Source organism: Varanus komodoensis, unplaced genomic scaffold (genome assembly GCF_004798865.1).
Source record: "Varanus komodoensis strain SLA01 unplaced genomic scaffold, ASM479886v1 scaffold2, whole genome shotgun sequence".
In the NCBI taxonomy this organism is placed as follows: domain Eukaryota; kingdom Metazoa; phylum Chordata; class Lepidosauria; order Squamata; family Varanidae; genus Varanus; species Varanus komodoensis.
In genome coordinates, this window is record NW_025335568.1 from 39891544 (window position 1) to 39909318 (window position 17775).

The 17775-nt window shown below is 41.3% G+C and overlaps 1 protein-coding gene across 2 annotated transcripts in view; it reads left to right on the forward strand.

Annotated features, from left to right (window-relative positions):
• The window catches only part of NALCN (sodium leak channel, non-selective), a 258037-nt gene that overhangs the window by 159437 nt on the left and 80825 nt on the right, over positions 1–17775 (forward strand). For both annotated transcript variants that reach the window (XM_044428777.1, XM_044428778.1), the window contains 2 exons: positions 2420–2557; positions 9058–9132. In XM_044428777.1, the coding sequence (XP_044284712.1) occupies positions 2420–2557; positions 9058–9132 (213 nt within the window). The remainder of the gene's footprint in view (positions 1–2419; positions 2558–9057; positions 9133–17775) is intronic.

The window sequence follows — 17775 nt, forward strand, 5'->3', positions numbered from 1 at the left end:
GGCTTTAGCATAGTCAATGAAGCAACAGTGAGAACTGGACACGGAACAACTGATTGGTTCAAAATTGAGAAAGGAGTTCGGCAAGGCTGTATACTGTCTCCCTGCCTATTTAACTTATATGCAGAGCACATCATGAGAAAGGCGGGGCTAGATGAATCACCAGTTGGAATTAAGATTGCTGGAAGAAATATCAACAACCTCAGATATGCAGATGATACCACTTTCATGGCAGAAATTGAAGAGGAACTAAAGAGCCCTTTCATGCAAGTGAAGAAGGAGAGTGCAAAAGTTGGCCTGAAACTCAACATTAAGAAAATTAAGATCATGGCATCCAGTCCTCTCACTTCCTGGCCAATAGATGGGGAAGAAATGGAGGTAGTGACAGATTTTATTTTCCTGGGCTCCAAGATCACCACAGATGGGGACTGCAGCCAAGAAATTTAAAGACGCTTGCTCCTGGGGAGGAAAGCTATGGCAAATCTAGACAGCATACTAAAAAGCAGAGACATCACCCTGCCAACAAAAGTGCGTATACTCAAGGCTATGGTTTTCCCAGTTGCAGTGTATGGCTGTGAAAGCTGGACCATAAGGAAGGCAGTTGTCACTGAGGCAGTTGGTGTGAGCTTGAGTGGACTCCAGGAGATGGTGGAGGACAGGAAGGCCTGGAGGAATGTTGTCCATGGGGTCGCGATGGGTCAGGCACGACTTCACGACTAACAAGAACAACGTTAAACTTCGCTGCATGTGGCATGGATTTAACAACAACAACAACAACAACTGCTAGAAAGATGTATGTTTTAAATGGAGGGTTTGGTTTTTCTTCAGAATGAAAACTAGCTTTTGTTTTAACATTACATTTGTTCTTGCTAAAATAAATGAGGTACCAAAGAATATTATTGTCACTTATTTGCCATTAAGAAGAATTTAAAGACAACCATACTTTCTAAGTGAGATTTATTGTAATTTCCAAATGATTCAGGTGAAGGATGTAGTAGTGCTGGAAAGACCAAATTTGCCTTAGTTGTTCATCTGTGTCCAGTGTCAGCGTGCTCCAATGGAATGAGCCTATGTGTGCATATCATTTTGGAATGGAAATTGAAGGAATAAATTTGAAAGGGAATGTACAGATGGAATGTGCAGATATAAATGGAATGTACATCTAGAATGAATTACCTGGAATGGGAAACGTGTTCTGGTATGCTTCTGAATGCACATTCATATTCATATTCTCCCATAAATTGTCACATGCTCATGAAACTTGTGGTTTCAGCTGGATCAGGGCCACAGATATTTCAAACTTCTGAATGCAGCACGTATGTCCTGAAGGGCATATCAAAGTTGATAGGGAAACCGGCACTGGAATAGCTTATGAAGCCAACAGTAGAGCTGTATACTTTGGGTTTAAAGGTCTTCTTAGAGAGAACTTTAGACACCCCTGTGTTATTTCCATTGTGAAGCACACAACAAACGTTTCTTTTGTCCATGCTACACAACCACTTCAACACTTCTGATATATTATAGCAATGGTAATAACAACAATGAAAAAAAATTAAAAGTGTGATCTTTGTTAATCTTTATTTTAAAAAAGGAACCTTCTAAGCTTGTGCAGTTTTATAAACTCAAATCAGTACCCTCACGATGCTGTGGAATGACATGAAACTTCCTTCTGTTGCCCTTATGCTTAACACATTAACTTGGAAACAAGAACAGTTTTGGTGTATGAAAAGACTAGTATATATTTTAAGGTAAAAATAATACAATTAATATCTAATTGGCTGCACCAAGGAAGGGACAAAGGAATGAAGGCAGGCAGGCATATACTAGAAGTAGTTGGAAAGAAGGGCACTTAAAAGTGACATTAAGAAAACTCTGCACTGTAATTCTATTCCTTTGAGACTTACCCATCCTTCCTTTCAGCAACAGTTCTGTTGGTGAGGAGGAAAAATAAGAACATACGAATATAAGAGCATCATGTGCTTTGGGTACAAATGTACACTAGCAATACACATGAGTACCCCAAAGGAGTTTGCATCTGGGCAAGCCAAGCCCAGTCTAAAGATAGTTCCAGATGTGCAGGGCTCCTGGTCCTGCCAGCAAAAAGGCCTTGTGCAATTATTCCAGCTTTTCTTTCTGAATTGACTTTTTGCATTGAGAGAAGCAGCAGGGGGCTTACAGGATGAAGATATTGTTGTCTTGACCTCTGAAACTGTGAGTGTGAGGCAGTGCAATGATACCAGAAAAGCCACATGCAAAAGCCTGGAGCTCCACAACATACTTAGAGCAAGGAGCCAAAAGCCAGAAATATGTTGGCTAACCAAGCTGTCATTGTATCCAAGAGCCAGCACAAGGACCAGGTTCAAGGGCTTATTTGTTTGTGTCAGTGAAGCATTTCCAACTGTTTGATTATGGTCTCTTTTAGGCATTCATGTCAATGTTCCAGATCCTTACACAGGAAGGATGGGTGGATGTCATGGATCAAACTCTTAATGCCGTAGGACATATGTGGGCACCTGTTGTCGCTATCTACTTCATCCTTTATCACCTTTTTGCTACCTTGGTAAGTTGCATGTCTCATATTTACCTTTATTTTTTAAAAAAAAATCAAGGAAAATGGAGGTTTTTCTTCTCTCCATTTCTCTCAGAGGAACATAAGAAGGTGCCTTATATCTGGGCAAGACCCCTTAGCAGGTGAAAAAAAACAGCTGATAGACAGTATTTAATCATTCATCTGCCTGCCAGTTCTTTCTTAGGTAGATTTAAATCGTTCATTTTTAACCCACCTGGACTGCAAAGCAGAGCCCAGTTATGGGACAGGGAAGTTACCAAGTACAGCATTTGCAGGGGAGATTTGCCAGGAACCAGCAAATCCCTGGTTCCCTTCCTCCCACTGATTCTTGTCTGTAAGTGCCACTCACCATCCACCAAGCATGGGACTGGGCGCAAGCATAACATCTCGCTGCTAGCATATCATCTTGCTTTGCCTCCTTCCAGAATACTGGATTTGAAATATACTGTAGGTACTTAAATGCAGCAGCTGGCTACACACAGAATGCTGCACATCTCCTCACTGAACAGATAGTCTTAGCAGCACTGATCACTTTTTGGGAGATAAGGAACAGTAATGGTGCATTCTGTTCCTCGCCAACAAACAAGTCATCTGAAAAGTACATTTAGTTTAACAATGGGAACAAGGCCACACACATACTCCTTCCTGCCCTCTGATGTAGGTGAAATTCTCTGGCTTACACCTTCTCTCCAGGTAAGAGCTGAAAGGGCTAGGAACAGAACCTCATAGCAAGATGGGTGCATCCACATTGTTCAGGGGACTTTCAAAAGAAATTTGCCTGTCCAACTCCCAAGCTGTTCTATCAGCAAGCCAAAATAGTTTTAACACCATTTCCCCCATTGGTTAATATCCATTAAAAAAATGTGGGTGCTAGTTTCAGTTTTATTATTTGGATGGTGGATTGCTTATTTGTTTTTTGATAGCCCGTGGAGTTTTATTGGCTGTTCTAAGTATCATTATTGCATTTTATTGCTGACACTTTGGGTACCCATTAGGCAAAGATTGCTACTGTGTTTGCCCCTTGAGACCTGGATGTAGCAATTCAGTGATGTAAATGATTCTGCGGGACTCTTTTGTAGATGGTAGTTTGCTTGTCTGTGTCTGTATTTTCCTTGGTACATTAGGAGAGCTATGTTAATTCTTGCAGAGATTCTGCTGTTTGGCCCTACATGAAATGGTGATCAGCTTTTGTGCTAGCACGACAAAATGATTTAAACAGACATGCCCCCTTTCTTATGCTAATATTGTAGTTGTTAACCAGCTGGGAACACAGTGAATCAGAAGTATACACTTTTCATCTTGAGAGAATCTACAATTCCATTGCACTCTTCCTGTAGCGGTAATTAAATGGAAGGCAAATGCATAATAAAGCTTTGGGGCACCAACTGATAATTAGAACTTAAAATGCTTTCTAGTTGCATGATATCCAAATGAGCACACAGGAAATGTCATTGCACTACTGCCTACATACTAACAGAAGAAAGAAACTAACAATTAATGCAACATGCAGATACATGTTCTAGTTTCTTTTTCTTTCTGCCCTTCCAACATTGTGCTTGGTGGACAAACAGAAATCTTTCCAAGATGTCACATACCTTTTTCACTTTTGCACTGCTATAAAATTGGCATAGCAATTTCTCAAGGTTCCTCAGGTGCTCAAGAAATCTTCACTGCCCCCCTCCAGTTTCTAGGATTAGGAAAAACCATGTGGTTCCACTGAAACCGAACTGAAGCAGTTTATAGAAGCCAGATAGTTTCTCCAGATCATTCTACAGTGAAGGGTTAGAACTTTTACCAAATCCTTCCTAATCCCAGGCCTTCTTTCCAAGATTCCTTCCAAGATTCTCCAAGAATTAGCTATATCCAATCCACTAAGGAACAGGCAGAAAAGCTCCTTCCTACTGGATGGGACGAACATTGGGATGAAGGAGATCTATACTGCAGCCTTGGCAACCACACCAACACTCTCCTCATCCCAATCCATCCCAAGTCCAATGATGGATTGTTCTTTTTCCTCTCTGAACTGCAAACTGCAGACTTACCTCTGGGATGCAGACTACATTTTCCATTCTTTTCCCATTTGGAATAAAATTCTCCTTTAAAATTGTAGGGGTACAACCATGCACGCATGCAGACACTACAAGCCTATACCAACTGAGATGAGATTCTCCAGTGCCCCAGTACATCTGAATCATTTCAGGAATTCAGGCAGTTTTGCCGTAAGGCCAAACTGGAAGCAGCTCTAACTGTATAGAATGATGGAGTGACAAGTGAATGAAAAAACATGAACATGTTGCAGTAAATTGTGACATGCAAAACTTAGAATGAGAAGGCAGGGTAAAATTTAGATGTGCTAATTGTATGTACTTGGAAACAGGGACTGGGGAAAGCTGGAATGAATCTCTTTCACAGCAGAAGCTGAAACACTGTTTAGGCTTGAAAAGCAAATACAGTGTTAGGAGAGAGGTTTGTTATTAAAATCCAGAAGGGAACAGAAGTTAAACAAAGAATAAGTTGAGGTTTAACTGTTCTTTCGTGATATTGTTCTAGATTATTATAAACTGTTGTAAACTGGCCAAACAGCTTCAGCTATTGAGCAGTACAGAAATGAAGTTTTCATGGCATGCTTGTCATTCTCAACTATATTGATTGGAAACAAAGAATGATTACACTCCAGTGCACTTTACATCTACTGCACAATACTTGAAAAAACCAGGCATGGCTTTTCATTATGATTGTAATTAGAATCACAGTCTAAAATGGGGCCTTTTTGCATTAAAATTATTTTTGCAGTCCCAAAAAGGTACATTTAGGGTCCATTTAAACATTATTTCAAATAGTTCTCTTTCCCTCACCACCATCTTTCAATGGAAAAGAAAACCTTACTTATTTGAAAAGTTTTGCAGAACTTCTGGCACACACCTATTTGGCACTACATTTGATATCCTTCTACATTTGATATCCTTGCCGAGACTGTTCCTATGGGGTAGTGGTCATTGATCTCAAGATAAGTCCTACCAGCAGTTCCAGGAGTACATTTTCTGCTTAATTTAATGTAATTTTAACTTGGGTGCAATCCTCTCTTGCTTACAGGGGTCACCATAGGGCTGAAGAGAACTCTGTCATTCCTCCATATCTTTAAGCACTTGCAGTTACCACAGCAGGGTAGTTTGATGAATGAGTGGTCTGCACATGCCACCCACGGCTCCATGCATCCTCCTCTGCCCACTTGATCATGTTATGCATGTTCCAGAGCTTTTGACCCTGGGAATATGAGAGAAATGACCGAAACTCCCACTCCACAATGGCTTGTTTTCCTCCTCTTCCCTTACATCCACCTAGTATCCCATTGTCCTTCAGAGCAGAAGCTACTTCTCCCTCCCCACTCCAATCACTACCACTTTTCATAGTTTCTGGAGTTAGGGCTATTTTTTTTTTCATTTTTTTCAGTCCAGAAAAGTGTGCAACTGAATTTTTTTTTGGGGGGGGGTCAGTCCTGCTCAAGAGTGCTCTTAAGCCTGTCTCATAGCTGTAGTCTTTCCTGGTCAATTTTCTTGTATGTTTCAGCTGTCAAAGCAGTGAAGAGGAGTGGGTAAAAAACTACAGAAACTGACAAGGTGAGACTGCATATATAGACTGCAGGTGCCAGGAACAATTACTCAGTTGTCCATTGAACAGCACCAATAAAGGAAGAAAAGCAGCAAAGGAATGGAAGTGAAGTAACTGCAGCAACAAGTGATACAAAAAGGAGATGCCAAAGTCAATATCTCCCTTTTCTGAAGGAGATACTTCTTTTAGGAAAGTGTCAGTTCAGCATTTAAAAGTGACAGAATCACAATTACAAGGGTGAAATATGTACCCCCTTTCATTTTGTGCATCAACTTATGCCACTTTCTGTCCTTTCTAGTGCTTTTCAATGGACTATTCAGGAAGTGCACCTTGGCAACTGTACACAAATTAACCCATATGGAGTCTTGCCTTGTCAGTTTCCATGTATGGGAGCTACTCTACTTCATTACTCCCTTTGACAACTGAAACATACGAGGCAATTGAGCAGGAAAGGAAGAATAAAAGGTAGCACAGAGTGCAAAAGGTCACTAGCATGGTTAACAAGTAGAGTTGAGGAAGCTATTAAAGAAAACAAGGATTCTCTCAAGAAGGAAAATATTGAAGGGGAACAAATGGAAGCAGAAACTTGCCCAAGGGAGAGGGAATCAGAAAAGAGAAGGAAATAAACATTCTGAGAAGCATGTTGCTAACAAAATCAAGGTCAACAATGAATAATTCTTCAGATATATCAGGAAAAAACAACAACAACAACCAGAGAGGCAGTTGAACCATAGGTCTGAAAGGAACACTGAAGGACAATAAGAAAAATGCAGAGAAATGAAATGAATTCTTTTCATCTGTCCTCAGAGCCGCTTATATGGAACAGGTGCCTATTTCTGAATTTACATTTTTAAGAAAGGGGTCTGAGGAATTAAGGCAGATAATAGTGACAAAAGATGAAATTTTCAATAATTCTCTTACTGACCGACTGAAAGTTAATAAATTACCAGGCCCTGATGGTATCCATCCTAGAGCTCTTATAGAGTTCAAATATGAAATTACTGGCCTTCTTACAAAAACAGAAATTATCAAAGTCCCTCAGTAAAGCAATCATAGAACAGGGGTAGTGGGGCTCTTATGGATCTGTAACCAGTTAAACAGAGTGAGGATAAATGGCAGATAGTCCCAATGGAGGGATGTAAACAGTGGAAACTCACAGAGTTCTGTATTAGGACCAATAATTTTCAATTTATTCATAAATTGTCTGCAGTTAGTGGTGGGGTAAGTAATGAAGTGGCCAGGTTTGTTGGCCAAATATCTAAGGTGGTTAAAACCAAATGGAATTGTGAGGAGATCCAAAGGGATCTTTCCAAGCTGTGATAATGGGCATCAACATGGCAAATGTAGTTCACTGTAAGCAAGCATAAAGTAATGCAAACTGGGGCAAAAAAATCCCAGCTTCAAGAATAGGTTGATAAGTTCTGAGCAAGCAGTGACTGATCGAGAAAGTGATCGTGGGGTTACAGTGGACAGTGTCAATCCAGTCAACCCAATGTATGGCTGCTACGAAAAAGGCAACTCTATGTTAGGCATAATTAGGAAAGGAATTAAAAATAAAACTCCCAAGATGAACTTGCCAAATACAAATGGCATGGAATATTACTGTATATGCAGCTTTGGTCACCATACCTGAAAAAGGACATTGTTGAGCTGGATGAAATACAGAGAGGGGGAATGAAAAGGAGGGCCTGGAGCAACTCCCCTATGAGGAGCAGCTACAATAACTGGGACTGTTTGGTTTAGAAAAAAGACATGTAAGGGGAAACACAATAGAGGTATTTAAAAGTATGGAAAGAAAGTGGAGAGGGAGACATTTTGCTCCTTCTCCCATAATACAAGAATTTAGGATCATCCCATGAAACTGGAGGAGGAGATTCATGGCAGATAAAAGCACATAGTTAAATTATGGAATTCACTGCCATGGGAAATTATGATGGCCACCAATTTGGATTGTCTTGAAAGGAGAATGGAGCAGATTCCTGGAGCAGAAGTTTATTGATGGCTACTAGTCTTGTTGGCTATCTGCTATCTGCCTAACCAGAAGTGGTACGCCTGCACGCATCAGTTGCTGAGGAGCTTGGGCAGGAAGATGTCTTGCCTCCATCCTGCTTCAGAGATCCTGTGGACACCTAGCTTGCTACTGTGTAAACAGAATGCTGGACTGGATGGACCATTGGTCTGAACCAGCATGGCTTTTCTTATGTTCTTATCTTCCTACATTTTTAAGAGCTCACTTCTACACATCCGAAAGACTGACAAGAAGAAGGAAGAAGTGGAAGGAACATGTTTGCAAATACTTCTGAGAGTATTATTAAAGAGGTGGTGGGCCAGTGACAGTAGCTCCAATGTGCTCCTTGGGCATCAATGGAGGAATGCCACTGGTGTCAGCAAGGGTAAGGTCATGAAGAGCAGCAGGTAGCTTTGCTGCCCTTTCCAGGCAGCTTGTTAACTAATCCCTGCAAACATGATATTGCTGCCCTGGTTTCATGTGATATGGCAAACTTTTGTGGATCAAACAACTGCTAACACCAGCCTTAGATTGTCATGGTAGTTTGTTGCCAAAAAATAAGCCACTCTGCAGGAAGCAGTCTGGATTGAACACTGCAACTCGTTATGCCTTGTTACCCACAATGTGTTGTTGTGTCTTGCAAACCCAGTTATGATTTAGGCTCTTTAGAAAAGTAAGTATGAAGCCAAATACTGCAAAATGCTACATATATAAAGTAAAAGTTCTCATTTATGCATGCAATTTATCAGGATGAAAGATAAAACGAAATCCACTCTGCCTACTGTCACTGTAAAACCATTTTTATTTGAATGGGAAGAAATATTAGCAGCATGCAACACTGGTGTTTTTGCTTGTTTTTTCAATTCTTTTGTAGATTCTGCTGAGTTTGTTTGTAGCAGTTATTTTGGACAACTTGGAACTTGATGAAGATCTAAAGAAACTTAAGCAAGTAAGCTTTTTCATGTTGGCTATTAATTGCAAGAAAGCAATAGTGTGTCCTCATTTCTCTACAAAAATGCAGATGCCAAACAACTTTTTAGAAAAGCAAACTAAATAAGATGTGTATAATGGAACATAAAATACCCAAATCAAGCTTTGAAGATCAGCAAAAAATTATTTCTTTCAGATTTTCCTGTGATTATGTGAGCCACTTGCTGCATGTGGGACTTACATTTTATTCTTTTACCATAATCCAAATCATATGGTAAGAGAGAGACAGTGAGCGAGAGAGAGCAAGAATGCACATATGAAACTGTGTATTATGTGAACTTGTAACCATTATGCTTCTTTTTAGCACACCATCAATGCAAAACACTACTGTATAGCAGGGTAGCATGCAGGCAAAATAAGTTATTGATATAATAGCAAAACTGAACCTGTTGCTCTTAGGGCACATCATGAGAAGGCTCAGTTCACTGGAGAAGAAAATAGTGCCAGGAGAAGTTGAAGGCAGAAGACAAAGAGATGTCTTGGCTCTATAAAGGAAGCAACAGCCTTGAGTTTGCAAGAGCTTAGCAGGACTGTCAAGGACAAGACATTTTGGAGGGCCTTCATTCATAAGGTCACCATAATTTGGAGACAGCACGTTAATAACAAATACTGCTTTACATGTAGACCTCCATTTTGATCAGTAGCAATGCACAAATGGCTCAGCAACGTGTCTGCAGAGCTACATACCCTATACTAAGGATTAAACTGTCCCTCTCTTATTCTTATTCTAGAAGATGGGATGTTGAACTTCTTTCAGTTCAAGGGAAAAATTCTGTTTCAAAGAAACTGTATTCTAGTGATGGGCTAAGCCCAAAACAAAAAAGGGATAGGGTTAAAGGCATAAGACATAGTGAAGGGTGGGATATGAGCGCTTTAAATAAAATAAATAAAAATGGGAACAGTCAAAAATATAAAAACTGTGATCATACTGTTGCTTAAATCTCTTACCATGTAATGCCTTTCAGCCTTTTGCAATGGGGGGAAGATGCAAAACCATAGAAACGGGGTGTGGAGCTGGGGGAAGGAAAATGGCTGTCTGGGACCCCACACAGGCTGAATTTGGCAAATAGGCCTCAAGTTCCACACTCCTAATGGAGGAAATTTATTTCATGTTAGTTCATGTCTGTTTGTTTATTTGCCACCAACAACCAGCAATAGCATATCCAGTTTATGCACAGATAGATTTTAAAATATGAACGGTTTTGACTTAAAACAGTTTCAGTCACAAATAAGAGTCTAATACCACTTATAAACTGAACCAGAACCCACTTAGAACAGCACACTCCTCAGAGGGGCAAACAAAGATTAACAAGATCATGGCTTGATTCTTCTCATCCTTTGCAATCAGTAACCACCACCTCCTTAATCTTTCTTCATTAGAGGCTCTGTTCAGTTCAGAGAGTTCAGAGTCCTTCACTAATGTTGCTTGCTTGTTTCTCCTTCATATGAAAGAGCAGTGAATAGCACATGGATCATTATACCGAATATCAAATGCCAAATGTTCCTCACATCTTTTTGGGAGAGGTCTTTCTATTTCACCAATGTAAAAGGAATTACCATCCAAACACTCAGTTTTCTAAGTAGCATTCCTCCTCAGCTTCTACTCCCAAGTCCAACATTTGGAGCCACACAGCAGAAATTTTGCAAGATGTTGTATCAGTGTTAATGGAGCAGTGCAAACAGTGTTAACCTTGATTTTGCATATCAAATATTTTCAATATTTTATATGAATATAAAATCCAATCAAATATTTTATACTGTCCTGCTAATATTTTTTAGCTGCTTTTTGCTAACATCTGTCTTCAAAGATGTTATTATTCGGCTGTCCATCTTTTTCCCCAGTACAATAATTGTAATCCACTCCAAAACTGAGTCTATTAAACTCCTTCCATTAGGTGCAGGCACAGGCATGTTGATAAATTCACCTTCTGTCCTTAGAAACAATTTATTGAAGAAAATAGCACCACTGAGCACAACCAGTTTTACATTTTATTATCCCTCTATTATACACAGGTTAAGAAACTATTAGAAAAGAACAGAAGGTTCCTAAATGATGCAGTACTGAGATCTGTTCTTCAGGGTGTGTGTGCCTACTCACACACTATGTTTCTCAAACATGTACAAAGTGCTCTTAAAAACTGCTTCTTCATATGTTTTCCCACAATGTAATTAACATTTAATTGGAAATTTCCATTAAAAGGCATGCTTAGAAAGATTTTTTTAAAAAATTTCCTTTGAAATATGTGATTGATCAGCTGATTAAACGACCCAGTGAGAAAAGGTTTTCCTTGAAGTAAGTATGATGGATTTTGTGGGTTTGCACTGATTGTACTTACTGTATGAACTATTTTCCTGAAATATTGGTTTTCTTATCATGGAAGATAAAGCAGAAGTGTGTGCCCATGTGAGTGTTAATTCAGTGACATTTTGGCTTCTCCATTATAATCTGTCCCTAAAAAGAAGGAAAATGATGTGGTGCAATTCTTTTTTAAGTCAGGCCCATTTACTGGCTTTTTGGCAATGGCTTTTGTATCATTTTAGGGGGAACTAGTGTTCCCCATCTGTAATTAAAAAGCTAAATGGAACTCCAGGAGATAGCTGGCTAATTTGCTGTGTGCTGATTCATCAGAAGTGCCTTGTGCATACCAATTCAACCTGCACCATCTTGTATGAAATTTTCCTTCTACTGTAGGAAATTTTCCTTTCCATTTTCCATCTTCTGCAGCCATAAAGATCAAGGCAAGAGGGGGCTTTCTTGGACAATTGACTGCCTGGAAGGAGTGCCTTTCAATCAGCTTATTCATGCCCTTCTTTATCGCTGCAGTGCTACAGTCGCTCTCTTAAGACTATGTCAAACAACACAGAATTAACCAGGTTTAAGTACTAGCTAATTTAAACATAAAAGCAGTCACCCTACTTGAAAGCACTTGCTGTATAAGAAACACAGTGGGTGCTTAATAGTCAGAGAAAATTGTTCCTGCAACATGTCAATAGTTTTTAGATTAAATATCAGTAACTACTTGCCAGACACACATCTTCCAGATACAGTTCTCTGTAGCCTCCATTTATGATGTGCAAGGCACTATGACTACAGTCACAAGCAACTATCCACTACAGCTATGGATAGTTCATGCACCACCCAGGGAGACTATTAGGTGCAATAAATAAATATAATACATTGCTGTTTCCTTGTAACGTTTCCTTGTAAGTCAAGCTAGTCAACATGACAGTGTGGAGGAGTGGTCTTGATGATGGACTGGCCTCAGGAAATCTGCCATGAAGCTCAGTGGATGACTCTGGGCCAATCACAGGCTCTCAGCCTCACAGGGTTGTTGTGAGGATAAAATGGAGAGGAGAAGGATCAGGGAGGAGGAGGAGGAGAAGGCAGGAGGGAAAGAAGATGAGGTACACATGTAGTAGTAGAAGAATGGGTCCATCTACTCCTGCATGCTGTGCACAGGTGCTTATGGGAAACCCGAAAGAACATGAATCCAACAGCAGCACGCTGCTTCCCATGTTCTCCAGCAAGTGTCGTGCGTAGTCATACTGCCTCAAACATCAGAGGCAGCATGTTCCATTCAGGATACATAGCCCTTGGTAGCTTCTTCTTCATGAATCTATCCAATCCGCTTTTAAATTAGTGGCTATCACTGCTTCTTGTGGCTGTAAATTCTGTAGCTTAACTGTGCACTTTATGAAGTGTGGGTGCCAGTCAGAAAATAGGTGTACACTTTGCCTTTCACTTGTCCCCAAATGCTTTTAAATAAAAATGTAGTGTGCCAATAAAGCAATGGTGTGCAACCTGCCACGAGACTGCATCCACCCCGGCTCCTTTACCGCAGCCCCTCCTGGGTGCGCCAGAGCTACTGCTTCCACGCTCTTCCCACCTCTGCCTTACTGCTCACTTGGTCCTCCAGAGTTCCTCATACAGATCCCTCTTTCCCAATGATGGCAGCATGAGAAAAGAACAGCCTGCATCAGGATTGTGTGCTCTCCCTCTCCCTCTCCCTCTGTGTACATGCATGTGTACAGGTATGCCTGTATATACCACCCCTGGCCCCTAAGACAGCATTACATGTGATTTGCAGGGTAGAGGGGAAGTCAAAAATGTTGTGTGTCCATACCAAAAATAGACAAACTTAGCAATAGCTCTGCTTTCATTTTCTGCAGGCAGCATTCCCCCTTTATTTATTTATTTCATTTATATTCTTCCATAAGAAGGTGAAAATGTGACATAGAAACACCTAAAATTAATACCTAAATAATTATGAATATGTTGCATTATCAGAAAAAGGAAAATAATATTTCCTAGCAATTCTCCGACCGCTGACATCAATGGAAAAATCCCTGCTGCTTTTATGTGTGCATGATGACAGACTCTGGAATTTATTCTGATTTTGTATTCCTTTAAGGATTTTGTGTTACCATATCTGATTGATTTTTAAGTCAGTTTTTAGGATCTCATTTCCTTCTTGCAAAAAACACATAAAAAGTTTCATTAAAATTAAAGGGGTTCAGCTGAAGCTTTACCAAGTGGAAGGAGAGAACACACCTGTTGCTAATGTTATAGTTGGCCTTATTTCAGCTGAACGTTTCCAGGGCTGGAAGAGAAATAGGAATAGAAAAGAATGTTCAGGATGACTAGCGTCAACTTTATGGAGACTGTGTATTCTTTAAAGGTCATGAAACTGGTTGAAAAGCTATTACATCTTGTACCTAAATTATGTCGGAGAGGAGCTGCTGTCTCTGAAAGGTAGAAGGGCTATCAAATGAAAAGAAAGGAACTGAAGCTGTAGACAAATCTTGAGGAAAAACCCTGTGTATTAAGCGAAAAGAAGACACCGAGCTGGCTTGTACAAGGTGACAACCCTCCTTATGTAAACAGCCATGCTGGGTTGTTGTGTTGCCCAAATCCAGCCCAAATTTCTGCAGGGTGGCTTATTCTTCACAAACAAGCTACCCTGAGATCCCAGGGCTTGCTGTAGGGGTTGTTTGACCCAAAGTGGGTTGTGTCATTTGAAGCCAATTTTAGCATAGATTGCTGGGAACTGGTCAGCAAGAATGGAAAAACCCTCATCACTTTTGTGATTTGACAGTGACTGCCTTTAACCAGTGCAGAAATTGCACTTTGGAAGGATGCTCTTTCCTTGACCACTCTGTGTGTGTGTGTTTGGAATCTCAGCAAAGTATGTGAGGATGAGGTTGGTGCACTCACATGCACACACATATAGTGTCCCCTGAAATTGTGCTTTTTAAATTTGTTTTTATGTTTATTGGTTTGCACTGGTGTGCAAATGCTTCCTTACAGCTATTCAATATGCAGCAAGACTACCTATAGGCCAATTGCCAGGAGCAATGCCAGCTGTTAGTAAAAAAATTCTGGTGAAGAGTAAAAAAAAGTGGAGAAAGAAGGTGCAGTGCTGGGGAGGGGCATTTTTATTCCCCAGTCAATGTAACCCTCTCAGTTTTAAATGTTGAACTGATAGTTCTCAATGCCTACTATCTTTTGAACACTTCTTCAAGATTGTGGCTATTCTAGAAAAAGGAGATATACACTTTTCTGCAGAATTTCTCAGAGCAATTAACTGCTGCAATTACTGCAGTTCCCTGATAGTTCCAAAGCATTAAAAATAAAAATGCAGAAATATGCACAAATATAATGGCTGAGAAATAGACAGAGGGAGAATATATGCACCTGCCATAATAGAACAGTTAATGTACACAGATTTCTATGCCATCTGCTTCTCAGCCATTACATTTGTGGATATTTTGGGTGGGGGGTAGGTTGAACCGTCAGGGACTCACAGTACCCACATCAATAAGCACTCTGAGAAGCTGATGGAGGAGTTTGAAAAGGTGGAGAGTAACTGAGAACTGCCAGTTTCTCAGACACTAAAAACTGACAGAGGATGACCCTACTACTGGCCATGTATTGTCTCCACCCTCTTTTGTTGCCACTCCCCCCCCTTTTTTTTTTTTACTGTTGCTTTTCAATTGACAGCTAGGCACTTGGTTTGCAGTACTGGGCACAAATGAGCCTGTTCGCCCTGCATTTGATAGTGAAATTCACAAGGAAATTTTACAGGCAAGACTACACAGATTAGATAGTCATAAATGCAGTTTTGCAAGGCAAACAGTTTTTTAATGCACAATTTTCATCCCTCCCCCCCCCCCAAAAAAAAACCCTCCAGCCCAATCAGAATGGTGAAAGTGAGATAAGAGAGATTTTGCTGCAAAGGTTACTTGGATACTGGCTGGAGAACTGAGGAGGAAGAAGGGGCAGAACAAGCCACAGTGAATCCAGCCCTCTGTCAGGCACTCTGTGGTTTCTTCAGCAAAGACCCAGCCTGCCACAACTTAGTCACAGTGTGACATAGAAACCCACCCATTGAAGTGTGGTGGTGCTCATGGTCTGGCATATATTTGCTCAGAGACTGGATTCTAACTCTAGGAGGAGGTAATCACCCACTCCTTGCAGGCTATCATTCATTGTGAAGCAGCTACGCCAACAGCCAAGCTCAACAAATGCCTGAGCCCTGGATCCTGTAGTAAGCTGATGGGGCCTTCATGTATATAGGATGTGTTTTAGGATTTTGAACTCAGGAGAAAGTTCTCACTTCCTTGATCTTTATGCTGATTAAAATTCTTTCCCTAGGATCACTTCTAGCTTTTTTGATTTGCCTCTGTTTGCCTCAAGAAAATGACCAGAGTGAGCGCTGCACAAATATATTGCAGTGCTTATTATACTATGATATTCACGAAAATTGGATGTGTACCTGTGCCAAACTATTAAAGGCAAAACTCATCAACAGGAATGGGATGGGGGATGACCACAGACAATTATTGGGACATGGGACAGTTATTGTAACAGACATAACTAGGAGAATTATTATAGCAGGCATGGAGGGAAATTTAATTTTTCCTCCTAAGCTTCAGTGCTGAGGAAATTTTCTGCTGTGAAGCAACTGTCAGCATGGGAAGAACCTCTTTCTGTGCTAGAAAAAAAGAAATTGATGCCTAGGCATAAAATGTGTCACCTCAGAACCAAACCACACAAATGCTAAGATGTGCATCTAATTGCAGTGGTAGTTGCTTTAAGTTATTAGCAGCAATCCCAAGTGGGAAGATTGGTCCTTCTCCACTCCATTATTCCAGAGAACGCATCATGAAAATGTATGCATTTTTGTCAAACTTTCCAACTTTCTAATTGAAATTGTTCTCAGCAGCAACAATTGTTCTTGGCTACTGTCAGGGACTTCAAAGCCTAATGATTGCTGTAGCCTGTGTGCTCAGGCCTCAGCATCATTTTCAGTCCAGAAAGCAAGAGTCATCTTCATAGCCTCCCCTGAAATCTCCTCACAGTATGAAGCCTTCAGACTAGGCCTGACCCTGGGATCATCCAGGCCTTTTGCATGTGCCTCTTCAACAGGATAGCCTGCTTCATCCACCGGCTTCAGGGACTGAACTTGCGAGCAGTGGTTTTGTGTTCAAGGACAGAAATCACAGAATGAGGACTAGCATCAAATTTAGTGCAGAGTCAGTTGTCAGCTTGTATAACCCTGTCAGGCCTTATCAAGTACTCTCGGGTGTAACCTGTCAAGGCCTGGCACCTTTGTAATATCCAATGCCCTGAGGAGCCCCTCGACTTCAAGGGGGGTGACTCTAATCTGTGCCCCTAAATCCCTATCCCATATGTGGATATCCCCCGTCCTGCTTTGGGGAGAACACAGAGGCAAAATAGTCATTTAGCATCTGTGCCTGTTCCCTCATATAGAAACATAGAAACAGACCAAGTCAGAAGAGACCTCCCGGGCCATCTAGTCTGACCTCCGGCACCAGCCAGCTCCGCTCACGACATGCCCACCATGTGGACGTCCAGCCTATCCTTGAACACCCGCACCGATGGGGCCTCAACGACCTCTCGTGGAAGCCCATTCCACACCCTCGGGGTCCTGACTGTCAGGAAGTGCTTCCTGGCATCCAAATGGAACCTGGGTTCCCTGAGCTTTGCTCCATTGGAGCGCGTCCTGCCTTCCTCTGCAGGGGAGGACAGGTCTCTACCCATCTCCATGTGACATCCCCTCACATACCTGCATGTCGCCAACATATCCCCTCTGAGTCTCTCCTCTTCTCCAGGCTGAAGAGACCCAGTTCCCTCAATCTCGCCTCATACGGCATCCCCTGCAAACCAGTCACCAACCTTGTGGCCCTATGCTGCACTGATTCCAACCTGGCTATATCCTTTCTGTAATGAGGGGCCCAAAACTGAGCACAACACCAGTTGCGGGCGGACCAATGTCGTGAAGAGTGGTTCCTCTTTCATCTAATCCCTCTAACCACCTCCTTTCGCATCCATGGCGGCACTCTCCTCCGCCTCCCCACCTTACTGACTAGAGGTATTGTCAAGGCTTGCGCCTCCAAAACCTCCCTTTTGAGTGCCATCCACCCCTCCTCAACTCGCTTGCCTTCCACTAACCTATCCCAGGAGACTTTCCCCAGTCTGGCCTGCAGTTGGCCAAAGTTGGCCCTCTTGAAGTCCCAGCTTCTAGTGCTCAACCTGCTGCACGTCCCCAGTCCCCTAATCTCAAAGCAAAGGATGGAG